General features: G+C 34.1%; 1 protein-coding gene across 4 annotated transcripts in view; it reads right to left on the reverse strand.

Annotated features, from left to right (window-relative positions):
• LOC149773091 (CCR4-NOT transcription complex subunit 2-like) overlaps positions 1 to 12,944 on the reverse strand; it is a 66,024-nt gene that overhangs the window by 36,591 nt on the left and 16,489 nt on the right. For all 4 annotated transcript variants that reach the window (XM_089946853.1, XM_089946852.1, XM_089946851.1 and 1 more), the window contains 2 exons: positions 9,071 to 9,245; positions 644 to 715 (listed from right to left, as the gene is read on the reverse strand). In XM_089946853.1, the coding sequence (XP_089802979.1) occupies positions 644 to 715; positions 9,071 to 9,245 (247 nt within the window). The remainder of the gene's footprint in view (positions 1 to 643; positions 716 to 9,070; positions 9,246 to 12,944) is intronic.

Here is a 12,944-nt window from a genome sequence, read left to right on the forward strand (position 1 = left end):
GCAAGTAACATTAAAATTTCTTCTCACCCTTGAGGAAATCTCTAGTGCCAATCAGGAATTTTAAGTCCACTACAAACTCTGAAACTCATATCTCCACAATGAACTAAGTCTTTGAAAAATGGCTTTTTATTTCACCAAGTATTCATATTGCCATACTATCTTTGATCACATATGTGAGTGAATATGCTAATTTAAGGTAGTTTAATTATATTGCTAAAATAATATTTATAACAGTGCTCGTCTGATCAACTGAAATGTGCTGATCTGACGCATGACTGGGGCCACTAGCAAGTAAGCTCTACATGCCTTTTAAGTTTTCTTTATTCCATTTCCTTACAAAAGATGTAATGAACATGATAATACAATGCAAGTCTGCTTTTAATTCAGTGCAATAATACAACAAATGCTTCCACACGTCAGATATCAGAACTTTGTCAGCACTTAATTAACTCTTGTGGACACAGCTGTTACAGCTGAATGACATTCATGTTTGAATGCAAGAAACACTTCACCCAGTCTGAAGTAGTACCACTGGCATACTGCAAGTTAAATTAACACAGACAACAGAAGTATACGATTACAAACTGCAAAAACTGGGATGTGAGACTATTGCAAATATAAATTTTCTCCGAACATGTCTTACCTCTTTATCTCCACGAAAAATATTGGACGGTGGAAAAAACAACTCACTGTCATCCTCATCAAAGAATCCACCCTAAAATAAGAGTGTAAATTTCATCACATACTATGAAACTCAATTATAATCTGAAATATATATCTGTAAAGCATACATAACCCATGCTTATTCGTTTGTACCTTCAACTTCAAATCAGAGCCTTTGGGATTAGCCCTGCAAATAAGGACACACCCAGCCCTACCAGCTGGATCTGAGCATTTGCCTTTTCATGTTTATCATCATTCACAGAGATATTCCTTCTGGAAAGTAAGCACTTTTCAAGGACATTTTAAAGACAAAATGTTTTAAACTTAGAATGTTAATTATGTTATGTTGAGTACACAAAATATCAGAAAAAAGTATTTCATTCTTAAACAAAGAACAAAGAAATATATGTTGTTAAACTAGGCTTGGGTAATGACATTGTAGCTTCTGTCTTTGGAATAATATACATCAGTTTGGGAGTTATCACTCCTACTTGCCAGTGTTTCCTTCTTGACTTCATCATGTTTAAGAAAACTATGTTCTAAATGCATTCCTGTTACCAATATTTAATTTCAAATTTGTTTTTATTTCACTCTTGCCATGAGATTTCAAAGCCCCTTTACTCACTGATCTAGCTGAGGCTAATATTAGCTCTATAAGTCCAAATTATAATGATATGGGGACTTTATCTCTACAATTCCTAGTTATACTGATGGTGATGACTTTATCTCTACAAGCCCTAGTTATACTGATGGTGATGACTTTATCTCTACAACTCCTAGTTATACTGATGGTGATGACTTTATCTCTACAACTCCTAGTTATACTGATGGTGATGACTATCTCTACAACTCCTAGTTATACTGATGGTGATGACTTTAGCTCTACAAGTCCTAGTTATACTGATGGTGATGACTTTAGCTCTACAAGTCCTAGTTATACTGATATGGGGACTTTATCTCTACAACTCCTAGTTATAATGATGGTGATGACTTTAGCTCACCAAGTCCTAGTTATACTGATCATAGGGACTTTAGCTCTGTAAGTTCTAGTTATACTGATGGAGACTTTAGCTCTACAAGTCCTAGTAATGTTAATGGGTGTGGGGACTTAAGAGCTAAGGTCAAATGCATTCAGATTTTCATCACAGTTGCCAGATCCCAGCAATATTGTATATGGTACCAGTCCTATGGTATGAACTTTAACTCAATAAAAATAACACTGTATCCCACAAGCAATTTTCTACTGTTTCAAACAATTTCAGATGCAACAGGAGCAGAAACATCTCATTCTGAGACTTTGATGTTTGATTACTGTCATCAGTATGTAAGTCAATAATACGGTTTCTATCATAAGTATACACAAGGCAACTACAGATCTCAAGTCTAGTTATTTGTTTATCACTTGGCCTGACCCATACTCACAGCACGTATAGTTTTTATGTTGGCATTTTTGTTTGTTGAAAATATTATTCCCATCACAAAGCACATGACTGACTTTTTACCTGCCTTAACTCATTCAGCACCAATCCCACATGTAGGCATGATGAGGCCGTACCCTACTTCCGAGCTCTGCAGCATCAAGGTCATTTAAGATACTCCAAAGTGGGTGTTATTACCAAAAAAACAGACATACAAAATAGATGGAAAAACCTAATTTTTTGGACTTGTTTTTTTTTCTCACCCAAAATCACCCATGGTCAGAATCTGATTTTGTGTTTGGATTTTAGACTTTTTGGCCTCAGATCTAAGGCAGACTGGTCTGAACTGCATACTGACTAGTGAACCTTTGCAAAAACTAGGATAAGGTAGGCATTTGGAATAAAGAGTGGTCTCTGTACGAAAATGATGGGTCCATTAAGAAGAAAAAGAAAGAAAAAAATCTCCAACTTTTACCCTTTTGCTCATGCGCAAGCAAAATAACCAATGGAAAACAATGTTTCTAATACAACTAGGCATTAGGCTAATGAAAAATCTGTTGAAAGTCGATGTATTAGGATGTATTCAGAAATAGTCCCCCAAATGTCTTTCCTACTCGCATTTCAGGCAAAAATGACAAAAACCTCCAGGGCCAAATGAGTTAAAGGACCAGTCATCACAGCATCCATTCATCTTCATCATGTGGTACTCACAATCCCAAACAAGGCTATAAACCACTAATGAGCATGTAAGTGACCCAACAACCAAAGCCTTAATGTATATGTGAGCACCCCAACCATGAAGCAAAATTTGCAGATGATCGGTTTCTAACATTTTACCAGATTTTTAATTTTCTTTCTTGATATTTATGTCAGTAAAATTAATATTTTTCAATAAAAGCATGTTTGTTTCAAACTTCAAACACTTTTCAAAATCAGCCAAGTGTTTACTAGAACTTTTTGAAATACTTTTTTTTGGAGCTGACCCCAAATTCAAACACTTATCAAGGTAACCCAAAAAATTCCAGCACTTTTCAAGATTGTACAAACCTTACTTATTATGTGCTGTATATATATATATATATATATATATAATCACATGCTGGTTATCTTAATAGTTTCTAAATCATAATTGAGGATCTGTGTGCCCGAGGTGGGAGGAGGGGAGACAACTGACTCAAGCTAACATATGTTGCATACTTCATTTTATCTTTTCATGCCTACTAAATATATATAGCACAGAAATCTCAATAAATTATGACACAGGAGGTTGTTGTTGTTATGGGATTAATGAAATTGTTCAGCACATGATAGGCTATACATCGCAGCCAGTATGTTTTGTGCAGAAAGAAAAGAAGAAATCCCCAGAAAGAACCACCAAGTGCCAAATGAATTTGTCTTTTATGTCCGACAAATCCTGGCCATGGTAGTCAATCGCACCAAAAATTTTCATTCAAAACTTTGGCTGCAGTAGTTGAGCTTTCTGTGTATTTGACCAAGGCAGGGGAGGTGGAGATCATTGGAGTTAAAATGACATTACATGTTACATCATTTTATATTACTGGGGAGAGTATTCCACCAGGATTTCTCAATTTTCATCTCAAGCTGAAGCAGTTTACATTGGGTATGAGAAGTGATCATACCATATATACTCACGTATAAGCCAAAAAATTTAGGAAAAAAATAAAGGCCTGGAAGAATGTGGGTGGGCTTATCCACGGACCAATGTCTAAACTTTATAGTTTTTTGGTCTTTTTGTTGACTACTGTTATGGCAGTAAATCTTGGACATGAAACAACATATTTTCTGTGTCCTAAGACATAGGCATGTAAAAATGAGTAACTTTTGCTGACCCAACGATTATTAAACTGCTACATAGCACTGTGATTGATTTTGTTATTATTCTGGATGTGCATATTTTCTGATTTCTCCAACACAAGTTAATTACAGATAAAAACTAACTTCATAATTCGTGGGATGGTTGAGCTTAACAGGGAGACCATGTTGAACTATAATGTGCAGTACTTACACAGAGCAAAGCGTGCATAGTGTCACTTAAATCCTTACTTATTCTCAAACATATTATTCATTGTTTCAACTGAATTGCCTTCTTCCAGCTAACATTTCAGCTAACCCTTAATAGCTGTTTCGTTTACGTTGAATCACATGCTCACAAATTTCTCATATTCAATGTTAAAGCAATCCTACAAATTGAGGTAATATTTTTAAAAAGGCACGCATGTTTAATTGTACAAGGCACATAACCATCATAATTTACATGTTCACGAAGAGTGGTAATAATAAAGGCTAAAATTCTCATATAGTTCAACTAAGATCATCATCAATCAATTTTAGTTTTGTGTTTTAGCTGAACAAATATCATAACTTCCCACACAATGGAAAGCTTGATGTTTTGGCGTCTCCTATGTTAATAATCGGTGAATTTCTTTCGCTTTGCGAAGTACAGGCCAGTAAATCATTAAAACTCTGAAACTAGCTTGTGATAAGAAAGAATTTTGACTGGTAACTACACAAGCATATTGACATGTAATTGCCTTATATTCCATAATATTAGCATGATTACCATAGTATTGTAAAACGGAGGCAAAGGCATACCTATGAACTTTTCAAAAGCCAAGTAGGGGGACTGAATTAAAAAAACAGAGATTGGGACCTAAAATCAGGAGGTTTTTCGTGGCATTTTTAAAGATTTTGTTTTCATTAAATATTGATCGATCTTCCTGGTCCACGATGCATGAAATTCGCAAAAAGGCTCGCTGTTTCTCCCTGAGACATGCCCTATTTTCATATTCTGGTCAGCTGTGGTCAAACTGCACAACAGCTAAAGATTAGTCTTAAATAAACAAGCAAGAAAGCCAGCATGACTAATTAAAAGTTAATCCTTTTAAATGCAACTATTTTGCGAAAACGATACGCCCTCCACCGTAATTCAAAGAAACCAAATTATACACTCAATTGATTGGCAAATAAAGGATTCCCAATTTTGTTGAACTAAAGGTACAAAAATAGCCAACCTCATGGTAACGTACATGTGGTAACTATTTTCCCCTCTTTGTACATCCGACCGTATTCCTTTATTGTCAACTCGTAAAGCATTTAGTATTGTTTATTATAAAACATGTATTCTGAATTAGTTTTATAAGGACACATTTGCTGCGTGGTATGTATTTTCATTCCTTCTTTTAATTTAACAGTGGTAATTAGCATTGGTTGTTGTTGTTATAATGTTTAGCGCCATTTTTCAGCACACGATAGGCTATACATGGCGGCCAGTATTAATGGTGGAGGAAGAACCCAGAAAACCCCGGAAAGAACCACCAACCCACGAGAGGCTACTGGCAAGCTTTCTCACATACCCACATGGCTGAATCCTAGACTTGAACCCACGCAGACACAGGTGAGATGGCAGTGATCCTTAATGGAGAGCGCTTTAGACCACTCGGGGCCCCTAATTATCATTGGTATATATGGTATAAAAGAGGAAGGTGTTCACTCATGTAAGTTTCTTTCGTGGGAATGGCGCTATTGCAGATGGAGTTACAGCATTCGTAGTGATCATTCTTGGGATTGAAATTAATTGTGGACAATTTTATTGTTGTGGTTCATTTTTTTGTTCTTGTTTTATTGTAGAGGTAAAACAAATCATTAATTTATGTGAATAATGTTTACCGGTAAACATAACATTCTATTTAGTGAAGAAGCGAATTCTTTATAGTTAAGTAATTATTTTGTCCCAACAATAATTTACAGGTGATACAATAGAACATGTAGGACTTTTCTTGTTTAGAAGAAATGAAAATCGAATACATAATGTAATAATTGGGAGTTCTCTGCAAATATTGGAAGATATGAAATCAGGAGGTTTTTTTCTCCCCTGTGAAAGTTGACAGGCATGGTGTAAGGTCGCTTACATCAAAGCAAACTGTAACTCAGCTTTTACGGTATTAGCATCGAACTGTATTGTTTTTATTTGTTGTGTTGTCATACTGGGATTACATTTTAATGAGCTAGGTATTTACAATTTCAAAGCAAAGTAAAAACATAAATGCCAGCGCACTCATATAAAATGTCCATTGCAATAATGCATAAACAAACAATAATCGAGTATAAAGGGAGAGGTACTGTTACAGCAACTCGCGAATGCTAAATTCTTGTCGTCGTTCGATCAAATTATACACAAATCTAAATCAGGCAGAAACAATAAGAAAACAGAAAATTAAATAAATTACTTTTCAAACACATTTATACGATTTCCTTTTAATAATCATGCATGCCAACCTCGAGAAAAGCATACATGTAACTTTGCCTACATAAATGCATTTAGAACATAACTTGTGCATCTAGAGATGTTTCGGAGTTGTACGTTGGTTTATACGCGGGTCATGCACATTTTGGTGTTTATACCTGTTCAATTTGGGTGGGTGGGGGTCGGCTTATACCCGGACAGGCTTTTACATGAGTATATACGGTAATATCCATGTGCCTATTTTTTTAAAGTTGAAATAATAAACATCAAAATTTATGGTTAGCAATAATTTCAAAAACAAATTATTTTTAGCAATTGTGACATCATTTATTTTTTTTTTAATAGTACATGCTCAGGGCAAGTGGACATAGGTCATACAAATTCTCAAATTCCATTATATTGGCTAGTCTTTGACATGTTTGTTCAGTAAACTACCATACAAAAACCTTAATGATGTTAAATTCATCAGTCATTAGGCCCTGTTTATAGATCATTTCTTTCTTGGACAATCGATACAGGTGTTGTCAATAAATTTTGTTGGTATTTATGTTCTACCAACTGTTTAAACTCTCTACAGCCATGAAACTAGACAAAAGATGACTTGTTACAAAAAAAGCAAACAAATAACTGAACAAATTGCCCCTGGGTCTGCCATACAGATTTAGACATTACATCAGACCCTCAAACCATCTGACTTGCATGAGCTGAGTCAGCATATGATACCTTGGGAACACAAACTATGAAGCCTTGGCAAAAAATTTAACAAACAAGCCTTAAGGGACCAGCACTGTAGTGTCCCAAAAGAATTTACAGAAATTCAAGAAAAGACCAGTTCTTCTTTATAAATGCCAACTTCTGAAACCAAGACTGGATGTACCATTTAAATTCAGGATCAACTAGACACCATTAGAAAACTTCTGGTAGAAACTCCATGCCAATATAACCATTCTTTCAGGAGACTTAGTAACAAGATTTTCAATATGTTTATTGTGGCAGCCATATTAAATGTCTGTTGGTCACCATTTTGATTTAGGACTAACTAAAGTCTGAATATATCTCCCCATCTGTTTGTAACCTATTACAGATTTAAAAAAAGAGATTAAAAATAACGAAAATCTTAAATGTGATATAAAAACTGCACAGAACTTAGTTCATTCATTGATTTATAATTTCAAGCCTGATTATAACCATGGGGGCCTTAAAATAATTATCGTCTGTGTGTTTCATACCAAATGGAAGTTTTCAGTGTTAAAAAATTACCCTGCTCACCAGTCATTTCCAGTTCCTGGACAAATACATTTTCAGCAAAAGGGATGGACGCATGACTACATAAATATGAACACAGAAGGTAAATCAAACAAAGGAAAAGAATGACAAGTACGAATCTGCTTTTCATGTGGCTTTAGCAACATGTGTGTAAAGGGATATAACTCTCAACTCTTAACCTTATGGTAATTTCTGGACATATCCAGCAGTTGTCTGGGGAAAATAGACTTGCCCATAATGTACGCAAAATGGCACCATGTTAGTATAAAACTCTTTTAAGCATGAAAAGCACTGATGATGAAGTGTTAGGGCCACCCTGGTCACAGTTAGGTTAGAAATTATAAATCAATTAATAAAATGGCTAAGTTCTGTGCATTTATTATCAAATTCATGATTTTTATTACTGAAATTGGTAGGGGGTACAAACAAACACGGATTTATGCAAAAACTAGACAAAAGACATCTTCTGGTGAAATCCACATGCCAATATGACCATCAAATTCTTCTGAATTATTGACAAGAAGATTTTCAAGATGGCAATCCTAGTGGTCATACTTGATATAAGATTCACATCATTCTCACAGAACCAAACAGCCACTGTAAGTGAGTTTTTGGTGAGAAACCCATCTCAATATGACTTTCCATTTTGGAGAAATTTTCCAAGCTAGCTATCATGGTGGCCACATCTGAGATCAAAGCAGTATCATTTTCATTCAGGATCATCTGGACGCCATAGAGAATATTAAAGTGAAAACCCCATGTTGATATGACTTACCATTCAGGAGAAGTAGTGACAGTAATATTGTCAAGATGGCTGCCACGGTGGTCATATTGGCCATCAGACTGGCAATATTTTCATTCCTGCCCAACCAGACGTCACAAGAAGTCTCAGTGAAAACCATATGTTGATGTGACCATATTTTAAATAAATAATTATTGAGGTAAACTAGTTCGAAAGGAAACCAATTAAGCACACCATATTTTAAATAAATAATTATTGAGGTAAACTAGTTCGAAAAGGAAACCAATTAAGCACTGAAGAATAGTAGTAATACTAAAGGAGAAGCGAATCCTGAATAGAAAATTACACATTTTCCAGTGCATTCAAAAATTATTTATATCATTGTTTTCTTATTTTGTAACAACTTGTTATATCTCCTTTTAATGTGTTTACTGTATTTCACAAGTATATAGTTACCACATATATCTTTGGGGAAAATCACAGTTGAGAACCATTAATATATATATATATATATATATATATATATATATATATATATATATATATATATATATATATATATATATATAACAAATTAAGTGTTCCAGTGCTTTTAAAAATGTCAGCACATTATTAACAAAGTATATGCAAACTACTGCATGTTTTGTTTGCTGTTTAATTTTAATAAATTAAGTCAATTCAAATGACAATTTTGCATGCAAAGTAAACAACACCTACACTTTTGCGTGTCTTGGGTGGCTGGTTCAGGCCAGATTGCTGCTGTACTTGGCCGGACATTGCAAAAGACTGTACCAAGTTCTGAGTCATTGAATGCGGTACTGGTGGCATACCAGACAAAACTTTCTTTGATCCAGGAGAAAGTTCTGATGTAGACTTACGACCAAGGCCAAATCTGCAAAATAGTAAAGATGTATTTAGTAACTGAATTGATAACTTCGGTACCCAAGATTGAGGACTTTTGTGAGAAAAAATAAGCAAGTTTTTTTATATTGCCCTAAAAGGTGTAATTAAAACCAAACCAATAGAAAAACAAAACAGAAAAGAAAGCCCAAGAAAATGAACAAAAAAATTGATAATTACTCCCAAATTTTGATACTGTTCATGGCAGCCTGATAATAAGACCCCTGTATAATGAAGTACATAATATATATAACTTTATTACAACTTAATGAAATGGGATCCATGGCCACACCTGCCTTATAACAGGAACTGTGTTATAATGAAAGGCCTTATAAGAGGAACTGTGTTATAATGAAAGGTCTTATAACAGGAACCGTGTTATAATGACAGGCCTTATAACAGGAACTGTGTTATAATGAAAGACCTTATAACAGGAACTGTCTTATAATGACAGGTCTTATAACAGGAACTGTGCTATAAAGAAGGACCTTATAATAGGAACTGTCTTATAATGGAGTGCCTTATATTGGGCACAAGTTGCAGCAAGGATGAACAAACATGCTAATAATATACTATCTTTCTTCTTGTGATAGGTTATGAAAAAAAGGCAAAAAGGAACATGATATCAGATCACAAAAATAATACCCCTTTTCTCTAGCTCAAGGTCAAGTGGACCATCCGAAGTTGAATGAAAATATAACATATGCCTATTACTGCCATACAAGTCACTTACACCAAAAAGCTCCAAGAAAAGACTCCAACAGTGCTATGTCTACAAATTACTTTACTTATAGCCCATGTGCTATCAAAATGCTGAGAGATGGAGTACAGTTGACAGCTAGTTTTCATGACCTGTTCATTTTTTCACAATATATCTAACCAAAGAGACCTAAGAGGGACTGTATTTCTTCATCTAATGGGTCAAACAGCCAAAGGCAAGAGCAGTTAACCAATAAATATGGATCAGCAGGATACTATTTAAAGAAAATTTCATTAAACAGTACTGATTTCATAAATTACAAAAAGAACTATTTCAAGGTATCTCCATCCATAATTGATGAGAAACCAGCCTCATTTATCCAATCAAAAATATTTGTACAGATTTTAAAGCCAGTTATGCCAGCTTGTTTTTGGTTTAATTTGGTTTAATTTCTTTTCACAAAGGAAGTCATTTAAAGTTATTATATATTTAGTAACAGTGACCTTATTTGCTAGCAGAGTACCTGTGTAAACTTTGAAGAACTTTATATCAAGATGCTTTCAGTCAAATTTGATCAAATATTGTTGAGTACTTTTGAAAAGAATTTGCTTATAGGTCTTACTATTTTTACTAATGGCAGCCATATCCAAAGGCACATGAGCTTCGTTTACCAATTTAAAAGCCCTTTCATGCTAGTATGCTTTCTGTCAAATTTTGACAAATTCTGCTAAGTGATTTTTGTGAAGTTGTGAAAAGTCTGTGGGCAAATTTTATGAGAGATTGACACTATTTGTATAAACCTAAATGCCATTCATGCCAGAATGCTTTCCATCAAATTTTGTCATTTCTGTGTTGTGGTTTTGGAGAAGATGATGAAAGGACTATATTTAATAATCACACACATATCTGACGGCAGATCAGCAGCATCTGTAAAAGCCTTTCATGACAGGATGCTTTCTGTCAAAACAGTCAAATTCTGTCATTTATGAAAACTCATCTAAAGATTTTTCTAATTGTAGTAACCAACTATATTTGATGGTGGGTAGGCATCACTTGTACAAATCTGAAAGGCCTTTATGTTAGGAAGTATTTTTGTCAAGTTTAGTCAAATTCAGTTGCATAGTATTTTAGAAGACACAATTGAAAGGTTTTCACAATTTTAGCAATAGTGAACATACATGACAGTGGATCAGCATCATCTAAATTAATCTGAATGAACTTCAAGCCAGGATACTTCCTGGCAACTTTGGACAAATTCTGTTTCTTTTTTTCTTTTTTTTTGAGAAATATCATAAAGGTTTTTCTATTATTAATAATGACAGACATGTTTGATGACATATACACAAGTAGGATATGCCCTGAAGCCAACATGCTTTCTGTCAAATTTGGTTAAATTCTGTTGCGTGATGTTTTTACCAGAAATTTAATAAAGATCTTTGTGTTTAAAAACAGTGGCCTTACTTAAAAACAGATCAGCATAGTTTGTACAAAATTGGAAAACCCTTCATCGCAAGATACTTTCTGCCAAATCTGGACAAATTCTGTAAAGCAGTTTGTGAACAGAAGTTTTTAATGCATTTTTATTTTGTTTCATAATGGTGCCATATCTGATGACATGTCAGCATCATTTGTAGAAGACTGAAAGCCCTTCAAGTAATGTCTGTTCTTTACCAAATTTGGTCGGAAATGGTCCTTTGGTTTTGTGAAAAAGTTTGGAAAATATAGACAATGAAGCTAAAGGTGTAAAGTCATTGCCTGGCAGCAGTCCAGTGCAGTGCAAAGAATATGGTGAAGCATAGGTTATCCTCAATATTTAAATGCATTCAACTTTACTAGCCATCCAGTTAAGTTTAATTTTATGTTTGTGACAACCTGTTCTATATGCAGAGCATTTCCTGCACCCCCACACATGTCATTTATATATTTAGTGTATGCACTATATATTTTGCTTGGGTTTTAATTATTATTTTTACCATAATAGGTGGTTTTTGTTGTGCAGTTTTGTAGGAGTAATCAGCAGAACAAACCATCACAGATCCTAATCTGCAGGTGCATTATGCTAAGGTAGATCGGGATCTAGATATGATATTTACTATACCTTTATCGACTTTTTATTATTGTATTTATTCATTATTCTGAAGGGCTCATTTAGTTCGAACAATATTTAAATTACAGATCAAAATAGGCTGCTTGGCTGTAACTAGTTAAATTGTTATGTTAACTGTTGAGTAATTTGTAATCTAAAAGAGGAAATAAATTGGGATGATCAAGTTTACATTTTATATTGAATGTCCTGTGAAAGATATATCCTGACATTATAGCATAGGAAATGTTGACAATGAAGCCTGCAATTCATTAGCTACACTATTTATTTAACAGGGAAACTGTGAGTGGGATGCTAACACCCAGGAAAGATATTTGTCAGAAAGGGCCAGCAAATACAAAATACACTTAATGGGAAAATAATTAGTGGACTTAATTATGTAAAATTCAAAAAGAAAACTGCTCACTGAACAACCTTAGGATGATTCTAACAAAGAAATACATTTATTAATACATCAACATAATTATGCAGGTAAAAAAACTCAACTAAACAATGACATTTTATTAAAACAGCAAATATTTCCAAATATAGATTTTGCCTGACTATCTATCACAACATCCATCTGGCCACCATGTTGACATATGTGACACATATCAAACATGTGATTAAAGGTTCATATAAGGATAACAAATATATATAATTATACTATAATATTCAACATCAATTTATAACAAATACAACTGTTTTGCAAACAAATAAATAATTTCTGGAACCGCTGTGTCATGAACAATGAAAACATGCTATTAATATTAAATCTGTAACAAGATTACTCAGGCATTTCCATACATTCCATGCTGACAGAAACATACTGAAGCACCAATACAGTGAAAAAGTACCATCATGGTACACACCAATGGAATAAATACATGGCAAACCAGTATACCAGT

The sequence above is a fragment of the Sinohyriopsis cumingii genome, unplaced genomic scaffold, assembly GCF_028554795.1.
Source record: "Sinohyriopsis cumingii isolate HCF-2022 unplaced genomic scaffold, ASM2855479v2 utg000913l, whole genome shotgun sequence".
NCBI classification, from domain to species: Eukaryota; Metazoa; Mollusca; class Bivalvia; order Unionida; family Unionidae; genus Sinohyriopsis; species Sinohyriopsis cumingii.